The sequence below is a fragment of the Crotalus tigris genome, unplaced genomic scaffold (assembly GCF_016545835.1).
Source record: "Crotalus tigris isolate CLP2741 ecotype Arizona unplaced genomic scaffold, ASM1654583v1 scf7180000017624.2573661763:2888555, whole genome shotgun sequence".
Taxonomy (NCBI): domain Eukaryota; kingdom Metazoa; phylum Chordata; class Lepidosauria; order Squamata; family Viperidae; genus Crotalus; species Crotalus tigris.
The window spans coordinates 561,178-583,547 of record NW_024096519.1 but is presented as its reverse complement, the minus strand read 5'-3'; the positions used below and the strand labels follow the sequence as shown (position 1 = coordinate 583,547).

At 35.1% G+C, this 22,370-nt stretch overlaps 1 protein-coding gene across 6 annotated transcripts; it reads right to left on the bottom strand.

The window, feature by feature from the left end:
• Positions 1-318: 318 nt before the first annotated feature.
• Positions 319-21,567, bottom strand: MACC1 (MET transcriptional regulator MACC1). 6 transcript variants are annotated; one of them, XM_039332421.1, is made up of 7 exons: positions 20,003-20,572; positions 16,079-16,134; positions 15,234-15,313; positions 12,176-12,283; positions 7,518-9,565; positions 4,535-4,723; positions 319-2,272 (listed from the first exon to the last, which is right to left on the bottom strand). In XM_039332421.1, the coding sequence occupies exons 1-7, from the start codon at positions 20,027-20,029 to the stop codon at positions 2,060-2,062; spliced, it is 2,721 nt and encodes a 906-aa protein (XP_039188355.1). In that variant the 5' UTR covers positions 20,030-20,572; the 3' UTR covers positions 319-2,059. The 6 variants fall into 6 exon arrangements, with proteins under 6 accessions (XP_039188355.1, XP_039188386.1, XP_039188375.1 ...); XM_039332452.1 differs by lacking the exons at positions 16,079-16,134; positions 20,003-20,572 and adding an exon at positions 21,324-21,558; XM_039332441.1 differs by lacking the exons at positions 16,079-16,134; positions 20,003-20,572 and adding an exon at positions 21,324-21,558 and having other exon boundaries at positions 15,234-15,310.
• Between the last annotated feature and the right edge of the window lie 803 nt (positions 21,568-22,370).

Here is a 22,370-nt window from a genome sequence, read left to right as displayed (position 1 = left end):
CATTGTAAGGCTGACCTTATAAGGGTAGGAAGCTAAACAGGATCAAGCCTATTTGGTATATAAATAGCATATATATAATAGCATGCCTGTATGCTCTATACTGGAAGATCCTGAAAGAAGACCTTTTCTTCAGTGTTGAATCCACTCGTTCAAAACCAGCATAGATATATCCAATAATTCACTGAGCTGAACTCAAGCCCGTTTTTATAATATTAAAAATAACTAGAACTACTAAAGCATATTTAGCACATTACTGACAGTATTAATTTTTTAATAAAATATTAAATGAGGTAAGATTGTCATTTATTGTCATTGAAATTTCAAATTAGTTTTCCATTTATTTTTGTATATTTCCAACTAAAAAAGTTAATAGAGGCAAGTAATGAAGACCTCTATGAATTCCAAAAGAAAACTTTTTCTTAAGATGTATTTGGACAAGCAGCCTTAACATTGTCAGTAGTAGCAACAGTTTGACAAACGTAACAATATTAGTTGAACTGGCAGGCAAATTCAGTCTCTAACCACTATGTCATTATATAATTTTTGAAACATAAAAGAAAAAATAGTAACTAGTGTAACACCCATCAACAAGCTAATGGGCATTCATCTTTTTAAATTTGACTTCAATTGAATTTAAGATTCAAGGATAAATAAAAAATACTGAAAGCAAAACACACAAGTAAATTATAACATATAAAAGTTTTGATGCAACAATAGCTAGTTTGGAAATATAGGAATTAATTCAAACCTTTTTTGTCACAATATATTTTCATTAATTAATGAGAACTATGAAAAATAGTATATAATATGAATTTTGTAATTCCTGTGTTTCAAATTAAAAAAGCAAGCATTTATGATTCCTCTTTCAATAAGCAGCTTTCATCAGAAAATTCATCCTGCCCATGAACAAGAAAAAGAAAACAATTCTCTAGAAATATGACCAATATTACACAAGACTGATGTTATAGCTGAAAAGCAGATGGGACAACTGCACAGATATGTTTCTAATTTGCTAGGAATGAACTGTCACTTCCAAAATAACCCAGACACAGGTTGATGGGAAAGACGAGTATCATTAAATTCTCTAAACCAGGGGTGTCAAACTGGTGGCCCCTGGGCCAGATGAGTCACATGCAGGCCACACCCACCCCGGCTCCACAAAAGCAAAAAATGTTGCGATACATTACGTGATGTGATCAAGTTTGATACCCGGGATTTAAATCAAGAAAAACCTGTACACAATTACAGAAGGAGTTGGTTGTTCTGCAGCTAGATAACAAATAGTTGAATTAGTGAAGGCTTTCTTGAATTTAGACAATTTTTACAGTATCTCATGCTTAGCTCCCACTAAGAGAATCATGATTCAGTTTATAAAGATACATGGCTCAGTGCCTAACTTCTGCTGGAAATCAATAGCCAGTCCATACATTCAAGGGAATATAATTCAATTGATATATACAATGACTATCATAAAATAGCTTTCCCAAATTTGTCTCCAAGCTCACCGATTCTATACCAGAGTTTCTTAAACTTGACAACTTTAAGATGTGTGGACTTTAACTCCCAGAATTCTCCAGCTAGCAGGCTGAAAGTTCAAGTCCACACAACTTAAATTTGCCAAGGCTGAGAAACACTCTTCTATGCTCTTCATAATGGGGACTGGGAATTCTGGGAACTGCAGTCTTAACTATATATAATTGATGGAATTAACAATAGAGCTCGATGGCTCAATATGAAGGATTTTTTTTTCTCTATGAAAGAAAATTTGCTTTTTAACATCAGTATTGCATTTCTTTCCCTGAATATAGTATTCTGCACTCTATCAGAATTCTGTTCAAATCATAGTTACAGCAACTGTGGTTTTTTTTGGGATAAATATATACTAGCTAAATAGCTTTAAATAAAAATGAGGTAAAATTAGTGGTGTTTGAAAATTAATGACTCAATGCTTTACAATATAGACATTACTTTTCACAAAGATTCTAAATGTTTCTTGTGAAAATGTTCCTGTTTAATATTCCAAGAAGATTATAGAATATATTTCTAAATTGAATGAATTTCATTCTTCATCCAACATGGAGAAAGCACTGGCCCTAAGAATCTCCATGCAATTGACCAGGATCAGAGCTCCAGTTATTTCTCGCCACTGTTTGGTCACAGGATTTTTCATTTTGTCCAAAGCTAAATGCAGGTCTTGCAACATATCTCTGTAGCTATCTCCATAGTGAGCACTCCAGGTATAGAGAAAATCATAAGCTGGTTTCCACATCATCTGAAATTTAACAAAATCATGTTTAGATGCAAAACAGTTCAGTAATAAGTGGACAAAACTGCATACAAACATTTGAAGTCAGATACTGAAGTTTGTCTGCCTGCAATTTTTCATATACACATCTGGACCTCTGTGCAGAAATTCATAAAACACAATCAACTATCTTGCTTTTATGCTAAATTCAAGTCAGTTATATAACCACGCTTTTTACAACATAGAACATAGCTTAAAATATGTACTCATAATAAGCTAAATATGTGAGAGAATATACTCAGACATAGGCAGGCCTTGAAATACCATGGCCCCACCCTAAAAAGGGCTTTGGGCATCAAAGTGGTATTTTGATCTGGATCCAGAAATATAGGGATAACCAGTACAAATAAGACAGCAAACCCAAACTGGGAGTTATAAGAGACAGCATGTTACATAGAGAATCCCATCAGCATCTCTCATTCTAGTGACTAAACCCGGCAAGTGTATTCTGCACTCATTGCAATTTCAAAACAAAAACAACATAACACAAGCTAAATCAAAACACAATGTGGCAGGATGCAGTGTGTGCTACCCATTGTACATTGTGTATCATGCATAATACCTGGCAGTTGCTGCAGCACAGATAACCATGATTAAGCTATCTTGCAATTTTGTTGATCCTTTATATTTTTATGATTTCATAGCCTTTCAATGCATTATGCTTTATACTGCCTTTTAAAATTGTTATTACTTTAGATGAACTTTATTAAAAATATAACAGATACAAAATAAAAATACTTCATACTTAATATACTAACAGCAGCTCTAACTATTTGGCAGAACAATGGTTTATTGGTAACTACAATTACCAAAGGTCTGAAATTATTATCAGTGGAAAGTGGGTAGAATGTACACATAACAACTTCATGCATTCTTAAAATTAACCATAATGCTTTTACATATTGATTCAAATAACAGATATTATGCAGATATTATACTGCAGAAACTGACAGCTTAAAATTCAGTCATGTACAAATACATATTTAATATGAGAGTCCACTTAATATGGATCCAAGCAAACCAGGAACTGAAAATAACATTCTTATTTATGCATATTACAATTTAAAGTATAGCTATCACTGAGGCTTTAATTTCCAGCACAGAATAAAGGACTGATACAATTCTATGATTGTACAAAAAGATTTATCACAGTAAAAGTTTGAATGCCAAGAATCATCTTAAATTTATACTAAAACTGAATAAATTTAAGAATTTCTAAAAATACAGAAAACTATAAAGAGAAAATACAATAGATTATATTCTAAGAACTAAATGAGAGTTTACATTGAGGAAAAAGAAGAAAAACAATTGGTTATCAAAACTAAAAATAGTCCTATTGTCAAAATTTAACCAATCTTACTTAAATCATCCATTTCATCAGCCACCTAGGACTTGTATAGGTTAGGTCAATCCCTTCAATCAGGGTATGAACAATAGTATTCCAAATCATATATTTAAAAAGTATTTAAACTCTCTTATCTGTTTGTAACCTTCAATTAGTCCAGACAGTACATCATAGTGCTGCAACTATTGAGTCAAGGTATCTCAAATTCATTAACTTAAAGAATATGTACAAAATCCAGAACACGTTAGTCCTGTGTAACTGAAATTTCAAGAATCTTCCACAACAATTTTAATCATAAATTTGTGGCTGCTGCAGTTCCACCAGTTAACTGCAGTCACATGATCATGATTTCCGATACTCCCTCCCAGCTTCCCACAAATAAGGTCAATGGGGAAGCCAGCAGGAAATCTGAAGTCACTTTCACCCCTACTGCTTTTTTGCCCTCTTATGGTCTTTCTATTTATCTTTTTAGCTAGGGAAATATATCTGAAAGAATGACCCAACAGATTATGGATTGCCTAGTAATTTCTAAAGTAAAAATTCAGGAGTAAATTCAGGAGTATTTGATAGGTGTTTAAGATTAAAAAAAAAATTGAAAGGTTATACTCACTGTATAGAGAATATATTCTCTTATCTCTATCAAGAGTGCTAGATAAGTTTTTATCTCTTTTCAACACTTATTTTTATTTAACTATAGGTATTGTTAATAGTGAGACCAAAAACTTATTGTATTGTACATACTGTAATAAAGGAATGAAGGAAAACTGAATTTATCATGGAAAGTTGACTTCCTCTCTCAGGTTTCTCTTACAATGTCAATTTTCAGTTTAATGGATTATACCTTTTGTAGCAAATGATTATAAGAGAAATATTGTGAGACTTACCTCTGGAGCAACTTCTCCATTTTTGCTATGATGGGGAGTTTCATAAGCATCAATTTGTTGTTTTGTAAGTCGTGCTAATTTTTCTGCCAACTCTCTCCAGCTCTTCCCAAGTTTTACCGCTGCAGTAAAAATAACTGTATCCTGAGTAATTCGGGCTACTAAGCCTTGGCAGTCTAGCTTTAAAAGTGCCTGCAAGCACAAATGTGATGGTTATGTTTTCAAACAATTTTAAATAACAAATAATTATAGTACAATTATAGCATAACCATTTGGAAGCAGTATCTTTTTATGATCATTTTCCCCATACTATTTATGAATCTGGGTTTTTTTTTTTTAAATAGAAAAGTGGTCTAGAGATTAAAAACAATTGTTGTGAGATTTTAGACAGTAGAAATATAAGGATTATACATTATGTTGAAATGTTCTTATTCTAACTGAAATTTATCCTGATGCATTATGGCTTGAGCTTAGCTGCAAGGGTGCTAGAGAAGAATAGCATAAAAATCAAATAACCTGGCATCTCTCTCTCTTCCTCCCTCCCTCCATCTCTCTCTCAGCAAGGGCTATAGTCATAAGACTGTGACTTAAAAGTTACATGACAGCTAACCTAATATTTAGGTTTTTTTCCATATTCTCTTTTAATGTCCTACTTTAATGCCTTTGACTGAGTAAGGTAAGTAAAAGCTTGAGGAAGTGAACAATTCAAAGGTTCTAAAAATGTCATCTATCATTAGCTGAAACTGAATATTTTTATGTAAGAAATATGCAGGACTGTGAAAGTGTCATGGATCTCCAGCAAATATGAATATTATTACCAAAATATTTCTGCATAATGGCAATGCACTTTCTGGACGTATTGGAAAGCCCCAAACCAAGTGATCTGCAACATTATTACTCCATAACACAAAAAACAGCACTGTTAGTTACATAGGCCTAACTCACGCAATATGATTCATTAAAATACATTTATCCAGAAATGTGCAGGGAACTGTGTACCCTATGTCCCTTTTTTCCCTTCAACTATAATCCTACAAGGTAGACTGAGCAGAAAACAAGACCAAAGAAGTTTAAAGTAATAAAGTAAGGTTATGTGGCTACAGGTGGGCTTCAATCTGAATCTCTCCTCTCCCAGTCCAACACCTTGAACATTATATTAAATTGACTCAGCTATCTTGTTTGGTTCCTACTGACCTCAAAATTGGGTAAACAGATTGGGGAAATTTATTGTGTTGTTTGCATCTAAAATCCCTGGCCTGTCCTCCAAACAGAGTTGGATACCATGGTTTATACTCCATGTCACCTCTTGTTTGACACCATGTATCTTGGCTTGTATGCCATGACTATGTTCTGCTTATCCATTCTTATGGGTTGAAAGAACAAGGAGCAATCGAACCTAGCCAACTATGAAATGAAAACATTCCCAATGATATTTATTACAAATGTACTCATATTTTAAAATACTGACATTTTAAAAACAAATGATTTAGCTTGATTGTTCATCTATCTAATTAAAAGGATGACATATTCTTAAAAAATAAATGTTATAAAAGAAGAGATAGAATCCTTTTCCTGTAAGCAATTCTTGTAACTGTAGAGAAATAATGAGAATTCCTTAGGTATCCCTTGACAATGAGAAAAGCCATGCTTGTTATTTTTAAGCTATATGGCTTTTGTAACTTTGCTAACAAGCACTGTGACACAGAAACAAGAAAAGGGTTTTTTATTTCTATTGTAAAACTTGGCACTCTTCATTTCTTCTTCCTACCTTCCTCATTTTTTTTCCTTCCTTCCTTCCTTCCTTTTTTTCTTTCTTTCTGTTACATTTAGTGACTTTAGTGATATTACAGAACCCCTATTTTTTAATGATACATGTAATTCTAATATCTGTAAATCTAATTATATTAAAATCTGGGAATTGCACAAGACATGCAGAAATTTCCCTGATTACAATTAAAACGGATTTAAATAAAGGAGAAAACAGAAAAGAATATATTTTTGAAAGAAAGAATCTGCTGAGTGATGATGGTGATGATGATAGTATTGGTAAATACTTTAATCTTGTATTTCTTCACATAATTGAAAGCAAAACTATCCTATAACATGTATTATGTTCAGATGAGACATTCTAAAATCTAAATGGACAAAATCTTCCCATTTATGCTCCAAGACATTTTTGACTATCAAGTTCCATAAAATTCAACAAGCATAGAAAATCTCAGGGGTAAAACAAAGTTGTACGTGGTGGAATGAAATGGGTAATTGGTTTATTTAACTGATTTATTTGCAATACTTGTGTGGTCACCATCTTAAGAAACACAACTCTGGATGATTGATAAGAGATACATAAAACCAAACATTATAGAAACTATAAAAGCAAAAAATATAAGCAAAACTAAATTTCCTTGACCTTGGTAACACCACCATCTTCCAGTGAACGTGACTTCAAAATATACTGAAGTGCGAATTCAGTATCTGCCTGTAAGTCCTTATAATAGCTATTTCTTTTCCTAGGATTGCGTAATGCAGTTGCTTTAAGCCATTGCAAAAAGGTGCTACATTCACCATCTGATACTATATACCCATTATAATTACCTGATTAGCAGGAAGTCCAATTTGATTTAATGCTGGGTGTGAATGTGTGTGTTGGAGGAAAGGGGGGTTAAAAAGACAAGAGTTTCAAAATACTAGTATTTTCACATTCAGCTTCGTTTAAACAATTTCATTATAATCCAAACAAACCTATAAACACAGATGAACACAGATGGAAACACAGATGGTGAAAATGAAGTACCAAGCCAGATTATTTTAAGTTGCATTCCAGCTGCTACTCACCCAAGACAATCTTTCAAATTTAAAACCATCATTGCTATCAACTCACAAGCTATGAGCTAAAATAGGAAGGCCAATATCATAACAAGTCACATTAAAGACTTATGTCTTATTTGCTTCTCTTCATCTGACAGCCCATCCCAGCAGTACTTACCACAGAGAGTTCATATAGGAATCGTCTTGTGCTTCTATGAGTATGGCAAATTTCTTTAAGTTTCTTCATAATATACGCTACTTTTTCAGACTCTTTTTCAATTTGTAATGCATTTAAATCATAACGGGACAAATCTGAAAATTGAAGAGCATCAGCCAAAGCTTTCCAATCATTTAAGTTCTCTGATACTGTGGATAAGATTGTTGAATAGATATAAGTCATTTTTTTAAAAGGTAATGCAATTTGTTCAAGGAGGCTACTGGTCATGATTTCACTATCCTCAACATCAATAGTTTGGTTTTCAGTTATCACTTTGATATTTTTGCAGTGTACAAGGCCAACTTTTCTTCTAAGAACTCCTACATACCATTCCTTAATTTTTGTTTGTCCAATAGCTTTGACCTTATCTTCTCCAAGTATTCCTATTGTATCGCCTTTAAAATATTCTAGTAAATAGTCAATTTTATTTTGACGCAACACTGTTTTGAGTGCTGTACCATAACGGGTAATATTTAAAACCTTGTCTTGAAAGGTAGGATATTTTATGGTAGGCAATAATAATAATGGTGCAGATTTTATTTCTTTGCGTTTTTCAATTCGGTTTGGCTTGTTAGTTATCCCTATTAATAACCTAGGAGGTGGTTCAGGTGTTGTAATGTAAAACTGGCATGCCAGGTTATTTTCTGGGACTTTGATTTGAACACGGAAGACAAAAATATGTATTTTCCTATTGCAGATTATAGAAAATGGAAAATGACAGTGAATTACTCCACCACCTCCTTTCAATTTTTCTTCTTTGATTTCTTTCCTTTGTTCTTCTTTCTTCACTTCAAAATCTGGGTCACAGGAGACAACAGAAATGCTGAGGTCTTGTGGTTTCTTCAATACAAATGTGTGTTTCCCCCATAGCTGGAAAATAACTGGAGGCAAGCTCTTTCCTCCCCTTTTAATATCACATACTGTTAGTTTCTCAGGAACATAGTTGTGATCAAACAAAGCAAACACAACAGTGAAAGACGGATGTATATGTTTTGGTCCATAAATCCCAACTGAAAGTTTTCTGTGGATATATTCCCAAACACTTACAAGAGAATTAACTGTATTTGTTTGAGCTACAACAACAATGTACATCAAGTGACTAAGATCTGTTAGTTTCACTTGTACAGTATCTTTATAAATGTAACAATTGGGTGTTTTTTCAAATGGCCCTTCCTTATTGCCACTACACAGACAAACAATTTCAGTCATTACCTGACTAAAAGGATCCTTTTTTATTTCAGCTGCAATTTTCATCTCTAGTAAAATAGCTTCAGTAGTATTAAGGTTGCTCAAGGTAAGTTCAATTAAAGGGGTCAAGGTGGTTGAAAAATCATCATTAAGTGATGGTGGAGAATCAAGGATTGCCTGCAGGCCAACTTCTTGGAATTCTCCAAGTGCCACATGACCTTCAGGGAAATGAACAGCAATATCTGAATCAGGAAGCTGCACTGAACCACCTTCATAATTCACTTTGCAGAATATATGGGTTTCTATAGATTGGGTCTGTGCCCATCCAGGACCCTGATTTATCACATTCAAATCCAGGCAAGATCGGGCCAGTTGTCGTTGATTCAACCAAGCTGTCTTATAGGCCTCACGTTGATTCTGAAATGCTTCGCTTTCGGGAGGTAGGATATAACTGGTTGGTTCTGTATTAGAAAATTCACATCTTACATCTATAATATCTAAAAGATCTGAAACACTCCTAGATTTTGCAGATCTTTTTGAAGGTTTGCGACAAAAGAGATATTCAATATTTAATTCATCTCCTGATGAAGCAGCAGAATCCCTACCATTTGAATCTCTAAAAAATAAATCTGGATCTTCTTTCAGGATAGACACCCGTGTATTGTTTTTTTCTTTGTTGCATGATTGAGCTATGTCATCTAAAAATGGATTAGATGCTGACATTTCCTTCCAAAACGGATTTGTTTTAAACCCACCAGGGGTATCTTGCTTAAATTCTCCAGTCCAGTGTGATTTAAGATGCAATTCATTTTCTTTATTGTCTGTTTTTTGGGATCAGAAAGAGAAAGAGAAATATAAATTCTCATCTCAATTTATTTAAATAAACCTAGAATAAAGTGAAAGAAAACAATATTCATTTATCCACCTAACTCATTTTAACTAGGAATTTCTCTGTCCATCTGGAAAATTATGATTTACTTCAGATTCTGTTTAAATTTTAAATTCAAAAACACTAAATGTAATGTTACCATTGATCAGTAGTTATTTTGAAAGAACTTACTACTCCCAGGCTGACTGTGAAATAGCAATTGAGCAAATATAGAATGTAGTTCTACATTTTTTTAGGAGTAAGATCCCCCAGAATACAATTTGACTTAATCAGAATAAATGTTTAACATTTTTAGGATACAATTGTTATCTTCTTCAAATAGGAGTAGGCTTCAAGGTTCTTCAATGGGCAATGAGACAATCTATGAATACTGATAGATGTTACCTACCCTGGTGCCTAATAGTTTCTCTGATTAGGTTCCACTGAGCAAAGCTCTAAGTATAAAAATGCACTGTTGTAGCCCTTTGGATATATATTACTCATGGTGAGATTGCACTAATAATACCAGCCCATAATTTCACTATTGTTGTTTTTATAGCCAAGTGTCTGTCTTAAATTGCTATGTCCTATAAGATATATGACAGGGAATAATTTGAATTTAGTTTTTGTCTTGGGATTTCTACAGGAGGTTTACAAAGGAGGTTTACAAATTCTTTTCTCGCAGGGATGGAGATCCTATTAAAAAGGTTCCTCCACAAGACATACAATCTTGTGAATTAGTGAATTTTTCCAGAAAGCAGTGATTGTGATCATGTCATTTGCTTTGTTGACTTTGGAGTAGAAAAGCAAAATAACTCACTGAAATTCTAATTGCTTATTATTTTATTCTATATAATGGAATGTTGATTTTGCTCCCTCTCATGAATTTCAGCAGAAGAACCTGGCACAGAAATAATGGAAGTGCTAGCAGAGCAAGACTTGCCATGGGCTGATTAGGCATGCAGTATTCCTCACAACTGTACATACTGACTGGCTTTATGGAATGATTCCAAATTTTGAAATTATAAAACCAAAATGAACAGTGGATGAACTTGCCACTTTTACCACCCCATTTGTAATATTATATCTTTATCTTGATTGTCTCAATAGCAGTTGCCTGAAGACTAGCTCTGGCAAATAGCTTGAATAAGAGATCACAGGTAGCCTTCAACTTATGACTGTTTACTTAATAACCAGAGTTATAACAGACTTGCCCTCTCGAACCTACTTATGATCCTGTTGTCCCAAAAGTGCTTTTCCCAAAAAGCAATTGGATTTACTTGTTTTTTTCTTTGAAAATGTTTTCAAAGACAAAGAGAGAAAAAGAGAAAGAAAGAGAAAGAGAGATAGAGATAGATAGAGAGAGAGAGAGAGAGAGAGAGAGAGAGAGAGAGAGAGAAAGAAAGAAAGAAAGAAAGAAAGAAAGAAAGAAAGAAAGAAAGAAAGAAAGAAAGAAAGAAAGAAAGAAAGAAAGAAAGTCCACTTGCCCTTTTGGAAAAAGCACCTTGGAACAACCATGACCTGGATGATTGAAGATCTCCATTGATATTTATGAGCTTGTTCTGAAGCTTTGACATCTGCACACATTCCCATGGTCACATGACCACATTTTGGATGCTTGGTTCATTTTTATGGCTGGTTGCAGCATTCTGCTGTCACATGAACATAATTTACGACATTTTTTGCTAGTTTCTGACAAAAAAAAAAATCCACAGGAATACATTTCTTTGCTTAAAGATCATGACATTCACTTAATAACCATGGTGTTTGCTTAACAACTGCTGCAAAAAAAAATCATAAAACTTTAGAGTCATAAACTGAGGACTACTGTACTACTACTATGAATACGAGACTACTGAAAGTATAAGGGCTTACAGGAATAATAGAAATTTTAAAAAATCCAAACGGTAATGGCAATCCCCTTTGTCTACTGCCACAAAATCTACGTACATCTATTCATGAAATCACCAGAAAGCGAGATGAACGTATAGGAGGCTTTTTTATCATTTTTTAAAAATATTAAATAATAATACTTTTTATTTTTATCATTTTAATACTAAAGCCCCCAACTATTACAATTGCTGATTATTCATTCTGATCATCCTTCTCTGTATATTTATTCTCTAAAATACTCTTGACAAATTTTATTTGTTTATATATATATTTTAAAAAACATGAATTATACTGGCCTCTCTTCATTATAGTCAAAAGATTCATGCTGAAGTGGCAGCCATTTTTTTATTTTTCCAAAATTCTCACCCATATTGAAAAATCTAACTAAAACATCAATTTTACCACCATTAATACTTCTATAGAATATCTCCAGAATAGGATATATAGAAAACCAGCCCATTGTTTACGGGAATATGATAAATATTTTTCCCTAAAACCACATTTAACATTTTTTTTTAAAAAAAAAAAGCAATGGCTGCAGTGGTGGAGCAAAATCACATATAAGAAGTTCCATAATTTTCTATTTTCTTTGATAAAATATTTTTTTCTTTTTAAAATTCAACAGCAAATTACATTTTCTGTCCAAGTAGTAGAGCTGTCAGTTACATACCTATCCAATCATTTCTTGTAAGACTTCCATCATCCAAGTCAACCAAAGATCCTTCTGATTTGCTCCATGAAAATTCCTTTAAATGACAGGAAACAGACATTTTTCTTCCTAGAAAATTTAGGATAAATGTGTAAACAAATGGAGAAATACTTAAAGCTGCAAACATCATTTAAGATGTGGTATGAGAATCAATATCTAAAAAATTCTTCAGGCATATATGTGCTCACATAAGTCTTCAAACAAACCACCCTCTTTATTAAGGCAATCTTTTCTGTGCAAAGAACAAAGACACCAATTAACAGAAGATTTAGGGTTTTTTTTTAATATTCTGTCTACATGTAATATTAAAGTATTGCATATGGTATATTCTAATAGGCTATATGTCCTTCTGGTTTAAATGTTCAAAATTCTGTTGATGTAAAAAGCAAAACTAGTTGTAGATAAGATAGACAAAAAAAATTATAACAATCAAAAAACAACTTTTCTTCTTACAATAAACAAAACAGCAATAGATAACTTATCTCTTCAGATAGGTTGCAATATGGTTTTTAACTATAGTTTGCTATATTGACTAAGAGATGATAAAATTCAAAATACCTGGATACTATTAATTTGCCTATTATATGTAACTATTATATAGTTACTATAGAGGAAATTCATACAAAAGTAGTGAAATTATAAGACTATATACATCATTATATAATGGAATTTAATAGGATTTATTTTATGGGTATGCACAGAATTGCTCAAAGCTAAGAACAGATGTGTAGCTATAAATTGAAACTCCATATGGAGTTATGTTAGGTTAATTGACAAAAATTAAAAACTTGAATTCAAATCTGCCTTTAAGCATGGAAGTTAATAGAGAGATTTCTCCTATCTCTTAGTTAAAGTGCCCCGATATCCAGATGACATTTGTGTATCTACAAATACCTTGACAAACTCTCTGGCTATCTAGTGCCTCTAAGTCCCATAATAAGCCCAAAAAGTTTCACAGAAAATAAAATGTCTGATAACTATAATCTTGCTTTCTGCTCTATGGGCATTTGGGGATTGGCCAATTATTTTTTAAGGGTCCATAAAATGCTCTCAAAATTCCAAATTTGTCCCCCAGTGAAAAATAAGTGACATTTGAAATTGTTATATACTAAAGAATATTAGTTTATTACATTAATATAGACAGTGTATTGAAAATTTTTAGGAAGATTTAAAAATTAATAATGCATTAACTATGTAAATTTAGTAAGATCATTTTTGTTTCTTCAATATAAAACTACCTTTAATTAATTTAATGGCCATGAACAAAATATAATTTTCTGATTACAGTATTAGCTTATCTTATAAAAAAAATGCTATTGGCAAGTAAGTCTTCATCTAATGACTTTTTTTTAGAGCCAGGAATACTTGGCTGATTTTAGACCTTTATCATTAAATGTGTTTGATGTAGCCACAGTATGAAGTATTCACCTTATCTAATAAAAAAACACTCTTCCTTGAATAAAGAATTGGGCCTATATTTTGATTGCTAAAGCACTATTAATCTTAAAACAATAAAAATCTGCCTTCCACTGATAAGATAGGAGGTACAGATACTTCTTCAGTTAATACCTGCTGTGCTTTTACCACAGCAGGTGGCAACATCTGCCCGACATTATCTGAAGCTAAACAGGTCTTATGATGGGTGACCTTCCAGACAGGGAAACCCAAAAAATCCCAGAAGGTGGCAATGGCAAACCACTGCTGTATTTGTCAACCCCTTTAACCGAAGAGTATGATTTAGGAAGCAAGATTCACATGGACTTTAATTGGTTTTAAAGTCAAGTGTTAGAGATTAAAACTCAGAATCTTGACAATAGATAACGCTCTTTTATTAATGACATTATTAAGGTGGGCGGGGACACTCTGAAACTTTTCGATGTATTTTTCCCAATTTAGTTTTATGAAAAGCTAAGAATTTTCTTTTTAAAAAGTCTGTACAGATAGTCCTCAACTTCATTCAGTGACTATCTGAAGTTACAATAGCACTGAAAAAAGTGAATGATGACCTGTTTTCACACTTGTTGCAATATCCCCATGGTGATGTGATCAAAATTCAGTTGCTTGGCAACTAACTCATAATTATGATGGTTGCAATGTTACACAATCACTTTTGCAACCTTCTGACAAACAAAATCAATGGAGAAGACAGATTCACTTAATGACTGCCTTGCTCAACAACAGAAAACTGGGGCTCAACTGGGATCATAAATCAAGGACTACCTATAACAACCTCTTCCATCTGCTAATGCAGTGCTTTTCAACCAGTGGTATGGATACCACTTGTGGTACATTGGCACCTGGCAGGTAGTATGCGACCATCCTAGAAAAGTGGTAGCAGGGAAGGGAATGAGCTGAACTGGTGACAGCATCCCACAAGCTTGAGTGAGAGATGGCTGGAGCTGCAAAGCTATCAGGGCTCAGCGGAAGCACCAGGATCAGTGCCAGGCTCCAGCTGGAGCTCGGCGCTGATCCTGGCACTTCTGCTGAGCCCAGAAGAAGTGCCGATCAGCTGGAATGTTGCAGCATCTCCAGGGTCTTGTGATTTACATTCAGATTCTTGGCAACTGATTCTTATTTATGATGGTCACAGTGTCCCAGGGTCATGTGAAGTGACCAAAACCTGCTGCAACCACCCAGCAGATGGGGGAAATAAAAACCAAACACCCCCTACCCCATCCCTGCTGTCAATCCTCAAAAGAAATGCTCACAACAATGAAAACCTCAGACAGGAGGAAGAGTGCCACTGGGTGGGCAGGCAGGTGTCTTGCTCGGCTGTGGCTTGGGGGGCACATTTTTCAGTGCCATTGTAACTTTGAACAGTCACTAAGCGAACTGTTGTAAGTCAAGGACTACTTGTACTTTATCACTTTTTTCCTTTTTGGGGGGTTATCAAGTTTTTGACACCTTGCTAGGCGACTGGTGGTACTCGGATGTTGTCATATCCTAAAAGTGGTACAATGGGTGAAAAGGTTGAAAAGCCCTGTGCTAATGTATCCTTCCTCAGTTTTAACCCACTCACCTCTGTCACTGGGAGCCCAGCTCCGCTCAAATAAGACTTTCCCTTGTAATTTGATCTCATTCTCTGCACCTTTATATCTGCTTCAGATTGGAGACCAGAAGAAATGAAAGCAAATAATTTAATACATGATTTTCTAAAACTCAATATGATGAACCATAGGTGGATAACAAAACTGAACCAGAAGAATAATATTCAGTGTGTTCTTGTTGAACTGAAAATATACTGACTAAAAAACGTTTCTTCTATTCATTTTTAAATCACAATTAAAGAGTAGTACAGTAATGGCTACAAAAAGACTACTTATTATACATTCCAATAATGGAGAATAGTGGGTTCTCTGTATGGAGAAAACAAAAGCACAGTTGAGCAATATTCAGCCTGATTGCCATGATTTAAAATAGGCAGGGTAAAGAAAGAGCAAAGACAGCACACTGCTGTTAAACGATGCAAATTTTGCACACATTTTAAAAAGTTTCTGAGATTCTGTAAGAAAAAAGACAGCATTTCTAGAATAGGGATATAACAACAAGGCAGAAAACACATGCTGTTTGTATACAATGTGTAGTGTCACAAATGTAGTAAGCAAATGCCTCTAAAATATTTATTGGAAGCTTGATAATATATTCATCTGAACATAAATAATTTCAATGTCAGATTAAATGAATAAATGCAGACTTTAAAAAAAATATTCATAAAAAGGTTTACTGATGTCTAAACCATAGATGTCCAAACTTTTGGTTTGCCTGGGCCTCACTGAATGAAAAGGATCTGTCTTGGACCGCTTATAAAATATACATATAATGTAGTTAATGTATATAAAATCATATAATAATGTTAATGCTTACAATCTCGTGTGCTGCAATACTAGCTGTCCAGGGATGCAACACCAGGCTGGACATGCCTGTTATAAGCATTAAGAGAGCTATTAGTCACTTAACTAAGAAGCAACTACAAACTCTTTCTATTGTTGACTTCCTACTCCAAGAGAGCCGTTTTCACATCAGATCAAAGGTTTGTTTGTTTTTTTAAAAAAAGGATTTAAAGTCCAAAAGGATGCATAACATGCTTGATAAAATGCCTTCTTCAATTGATATAATGTAGTACACAGAAAAATCAAGTCATTTGAAGTAAACCTATACATGAAATTACTGTGTATATATCAATATCACAAAACTGATGTGAATTCCAAACTCTCTTATTTATCATTCTTTGATTCACTTAATTGTAATTATCTTCTATTGGATAGAAGGGAGAGAATTTTATTGATTTAACTTTATTCTCTTGGAATATCTCTGGAAACATTTTTTTTCAAAGTTTGCTTCCTGAAAAACCTTAGGAGATAGAATCCTTTTAATCAAAGACAAATAAAATTTCATATACATATAGGAACCTTAAGAAATATGACTTTCATTTTTAATGAATATAATGTATTCAATCAAATTATGTTTCTAACATGCTGCGCGAGTTCAACAGAGCCAAAAGTGATTTGCTACCTATTTTCATTTGTACTCAGTGTCCAACATATCTTGCTGCAGTGTCCAAATAATAGTGGTCCTAATACTATTTTTCTATTATGGCAATGTCCTGGTGAAACTGACTGCACCTAAACTTTCGGGAAAGAAGTCTAAGTGAGGATGCAGTAAATGAATCTTCAGTTACATGTTGCACTTCTATGCTTCAAGAACCTTGTCAACCAGCTGAATGGAATTGGTGTTCTGAAGATGCCAAGAAAACTTTCAATGAAACCCATTGCTTTCCAGGCAATTTTCTCTGCCTGTTATGTGAAGAGAGGTTTTTCCACGGACCAGAGGGGGCGTGGTTTTGTGTGCTACCTGTATCTTGTGGATAAGGCTTTCCTTGTTTGTGTGGACTGGTTGCTGGCATGCCGCGGCCCGGTACTGGTCCATGGACCGGGGGTTGGGGACCCCTGCAGTAAAAGATCTTCAAACTGCTTGTCATTGATGACCCATCTAATCTGTGAATCAACAAAAATCCCTTCCTTGATCTTAACATTAGTTATTCTTGGAAACATTTGTCTCAAATAACAAAAAAATTCACCTTCCCTGTCCATTGCTTTCACAAAATTTCCATTAGTACAAATTTTATGTGAAACAAAGTTAAAAATATCTATTAGGCCAACAAGTAGTTCATGTTTTTCTATCCTGGAATCAACTTCTTTTTACTATAATGTGATGATCTTACATGGCTTTCCCATTACTTATGTAAAACAGTAGCTGGTATATCTGAGCTGCGTTCGAAGTAGCAGAGCCCCTACTTTTGGATCTCCACAGATATTTCAGTTGTACTTGGTATATTGGATATGCTTTAATAAGAGTTCCATATTTGTTTTATGGGTGCAGCAGGTAATATTATTGCGTTAATAACTGAAGATTGCTATAAAATGGTATGTGATACATTACAGGCTACATTTGTGATTAGCAACCAAAAATCGATAAGATATACCCAAAAATGTTCAGAAAGCAAAATCTTTTTGTCCTATTCCCCCTTATACTGATGTAATACCAAAGCCAAATGATTTAGCTAATTCATATATTTGCAAGGAATTGAGCAACAGGCTTTAAAAATGCCTTTTGTATTTAAACTGTGACTGTCACATAGTTTTTACAACTATTTCAAGTACTGAATTTTATTAACTCCTAAGAGCAATGACAGGATATTGGCCAATCTAACATTTAAATGGTTTTCATCAGAAAATTTCCAAGTACCTATTTTCAGTCAGCTGGTGCTATTAAATATAAATTGTCTATTTAAAACGCTTAGTGCATTAATATTTTTTCTTTTAAAAAACCTGAACTCTAATTATATTTCACACATTTTTTAAAGAGCAAAATAGTGCTATATCTAAGCATTATGGCCTGAAGCAATGCCAAGAATATAAAACATTTTTAAAACAGTTCAGTTTGTTCCTGCCATAGGCTTTATCACACTTATGCAAAATTCCACAAGGCACAACAAAAGAAAGTAACTATCACCAACATACCACTGATAAAACTGGAAGAAGCTACCAGAAAAAAATAAGGCTAAAAAGCAAATGATAAAAGAAAGTGAATACATAAGAATATAAAAGCTGACCAAATAATTTTGAAATTGAAAACAAAATGTATTCAAAAATTCTGTTCATTTGGAACACTTTTTATTGCTCTATAATGATCACGGAAGAAATGAATACTGTTAATTTTGAGCAAGACTTTTCAACCAGTGGCACGCAGACCACTGATGGTACTTTGGCACCTGGCCAGTGGTACTCGACCATCCTAGACAAGTGCAGCATGGGATGGGAATAAATTGAAGTGGTGGCAGCATCGCAGAAGCCTGAGAGAGAACTGGAGCTGCAGCGCTGTCAGGGCTCAGAAGTAGCCCCAGGATTGGTGTGCATGGCTACAAGCTGATTGTCACTTCTGCAGGGCTATGGGAGCTGGGCAGTGCTGGGCTCCAACTGATTGGCACTTCCGAAAGCTGGAGGTGCACTGAAAAGGAGAAGGGGGGAGAGAGGAGAGGATCTAAAAGGTTTTGTTGGGAGAGGGCGAGCGAGGGGCTGCCCCTACTCCCTGGGCATGCGCACAGGAGGCAGCAGGTGCCCGGCATCCCTGCTGACCATCCATGCTGACCGCTCAGAAAGAAAAGAGGCAGGAGAAGCGCTTCCCTTTCCCCTAGGACAACAGCACTCCACGCTCGCCACCTTTTGTATGCATCCCCAGGGGCGGAGGGTGGCCCTTCGCCAGCTCCAGGGCTGCTCCTGGATCTAAGATTGACCGCGTTCTGGCTTTGATGGCCCCACCAGGTTGTAGATCAGTGCTATGTCTGCCACCAGCACCTCCCTGGTCCGTTCGCTGACCTAGCCTCACAGCCACAAGGATTCCCTTTCACCAGGACTGCACCCCGCCCGTGTGGGATAGCTACAGTCGGCGGCATGGCCACCGGCAGCGCTGCAATGAGGAAGGAAGGAAGGAAGGAAGGAAGGAAGGAAGGAAGGAAGGAAGGAAGGAAGGAAGGAAGGAAGGAAGGAAGGAAGGAAGGAAGGAGAGGTAACTTGGTTGGAGATGCCCCAGTTCACGCAGTTCTGCTTCAATCCTGGATCCATTGAGATTTGGGCTCAAAGGAGAAAGCAATTTTATGTTCTGTTTTGTCACAGTCAGGACTTTGTTGGCAATCCAAGTTAACATTGCTTTCTTGAATTGTGAGCTCTTAGGAAAGTATTCCTTCCTTTTGTGTTGCAAACAGCCATTTCCAGTGAGGAAAACAGGAAAAAGCAGAGTGGGGGGAAACATTTTCCTTTGCTATCATAGCCACCATTTTGACAGTTTTGCTGTACTGTTGTCTGTGGACGCGGGATAAACTGGGCCTGTTTTTTTTCTCAGTCTTTTAAGTGGCCCCAAACTACTGGCATTTGATCACAAGGCATTTGTGGCATTTGATCACAAGGCAAAGAAGCATTGAGAAATGTTTCCCCTTTTGCATTTGAGCATCCAAGAAGGGGCAGGAAAGGAGAAAGGGAAAGAGGAATTTTTTTTCCCCCATCAAGTTAAATATGCATTGACAAGAAAAAAAAATTACAGGAATATTGTTACTATTGATCAATTTAATATGGCTACTAGCTCCTAAAAATTCTGGGTAATTTATAATATTCAGTTATGCAATTAAAAACTATGAGATTTCTTTGAACATTTCTAGAACTTCATAAACACCACCTTTATCAAATGGTATATTATTTTAAATAGAAAACTGTAGAATCTTTCAAGAAAACTTACCTGTTTTTTTATGTGCATCCACTTCATTATTATTCATTAATAAATGCATTCACCTTTAAGACCAAAATGCTAGCTGTTTCTGCTAGACAGCTATTTCTCTGGCCCTTATCTAAAGCTTCCTGCACTGAGGAATACACATATACATTTAGCAATATAAATTAATTTACTTGATTAATATGTTTTCTAACCAATTAATTCAACTTCATTCATTTGAAACACTTAGCTTATATAGTATTGTTTAGATCAAAAATATTTATTTTACCTACTTCCTGCACAGAATGTTATAGGCCATAATGGATTATTACAATATACAGCTCTATTTGTATAGCTAAAAGATACAGTTGAATATTACATTTTTTAAAGTGAGAACCTCTTTATTTGCCCTGGGCTCATAATCAGGATACTATAATGAGGTGTTTAGCTTGAAAAACTGAATAAATCACAAACTTGTAAGTCATGGATAAGCAAATTCTACCAGTTTAATAACTATACAAAATCTGATTCACAGAAACAAAAGTACAAGAAAATAAAACTGCAACTGGAATAGACGCCCACCAACTAAAAACCTCCTTTTTATATTTATAACTCACTTTTGCTTCCCAAAAACTCTGAACGGCGGATATTGTTCTCCCCCACTCCCCGCCCCTGCCCATGTGATCCTCACATAACAGAGAGTTTGACCGAGAATTGCTAGCTAGTTCAGCCCCCTAGTGAACTTCATGGCAAGGTAGCAACTAGGAGGATTTATGCGACTACAAAGAAATCAGTTCGTTTCCACCGTCCAAGCTAAAATTTTATTATTTATTCTTGCAAGCAAAAGAGAAATTACGTTCTTTATGCTCTAGATTGGCATCCACTGCACGATCCGCAAGAATACAGCACAAATTGGAACGAGAAATAAGCTCCTTAATGTGTCATGCATTATGCCATTCAGAATACACATAGTTTTAAAATGAGCTCTACAAAACAAGGAAAAAGAACTCCCACGCTCGCCTGGATGAGAATTTCAAATTTGTGAGCACCCACAAACTCTACCGTAGTATCGCCTGTTAAATGCTGGTAACTTCACAAACTCTTAGCCAATAAACAGAGAGCAAGGCTTGATTAACACAGAAATCTTTACAGTAGAAACTAGAGTGGAATAATAAGATTGTACATATGCTCGAGGAAAGACGGGAGCTGGAGTTAAGTTTCCCAAAAGCCAAACTCAGACTCGGGCACTTATCCCGTGATAGAGCTACACAATACTCTTCCTCGTTTACACCCATCTTAGCTAGTTCTCATTTAATATCTGAAACGTAAAATTGAAACAAAATCATACCTTTCTCTTCCCCAAAATCTGCAGCGATTAATTATCCTGAAGCATAACCTTAGAAATGTAAGGGTGATTCAGGATTCTTGATAATCCCGCGCGGGTTTCCTAAATGTGGAATCGATTACCTTCCTAATCAGAAGCAACACCTCGTCTAGTGGCGGCAACGCCTTCTGGAAAACTGAGTCCTACTACCATTTCGAGCGTCCAATGAGCCACGCGTTTCGAAGAGCTTGAACTACACAACCCATAAACCCATTCTCTTCACCTGAGGTTCCAAATGAAACCAGGAGAACTGGTTTGATTACTAGAGTTTCACCTTGAACCGGAAAGAGAGACGGGGAGAGAATAGTTCAGTTTACATTTTGTTTTCTGTGAAATTTGTTTAGTTTAGCCAGGTTTTATCTCAATAAGTATTTAACTACGTATGTATTCTGGGATATAAAAAAGCCAGGGAAGGTGGAAGTTAACATCTGCTATTACAGAATCTAGATTTCAAAAACGTATTAAATATAGAAAAATAAGATAAGATCTTATTTTTCCAATTATTTGAGAAACTGAACTGCCAGCAAGCAGGCAAATTGGAGTGGACCAACAGCTGTTGAAGATAATACTAAAAGGCAATTAAAGACCTTGTCGATCTCATTGATTTATTGGAGTGGGTGGGAGAGTAATGCAGGCATGGGAGCATTATTCTGTTTGCATCATTCCTTTATTTTAAATTAAATTGCAGTTTAAGAGGATTTTCCTGGGTAGCTCTAGATCAATATACTTCTAGGCAGAGCAATATTAAGTTCTTGGAAGACTACACATAGTTATCTTTGTAGGCCCTGTTGTATAACAATACAGCATTATAAGGTTATTCCTTGGACCTGTATTATTCAATAAGTCACTGTAGTACAGGGATGTCAAACTTGCAACGTCATGTAATGTGTTGTGACATATCGTGATGTTTTCTCTCTTGCTGGCAATGGGATGGGCGCGGTTTCAGCATGATGCATGTGGCCCGTGGGCCAGCAGTTTGACACTCCTGCTTTAGTCAGACATATAATAAGT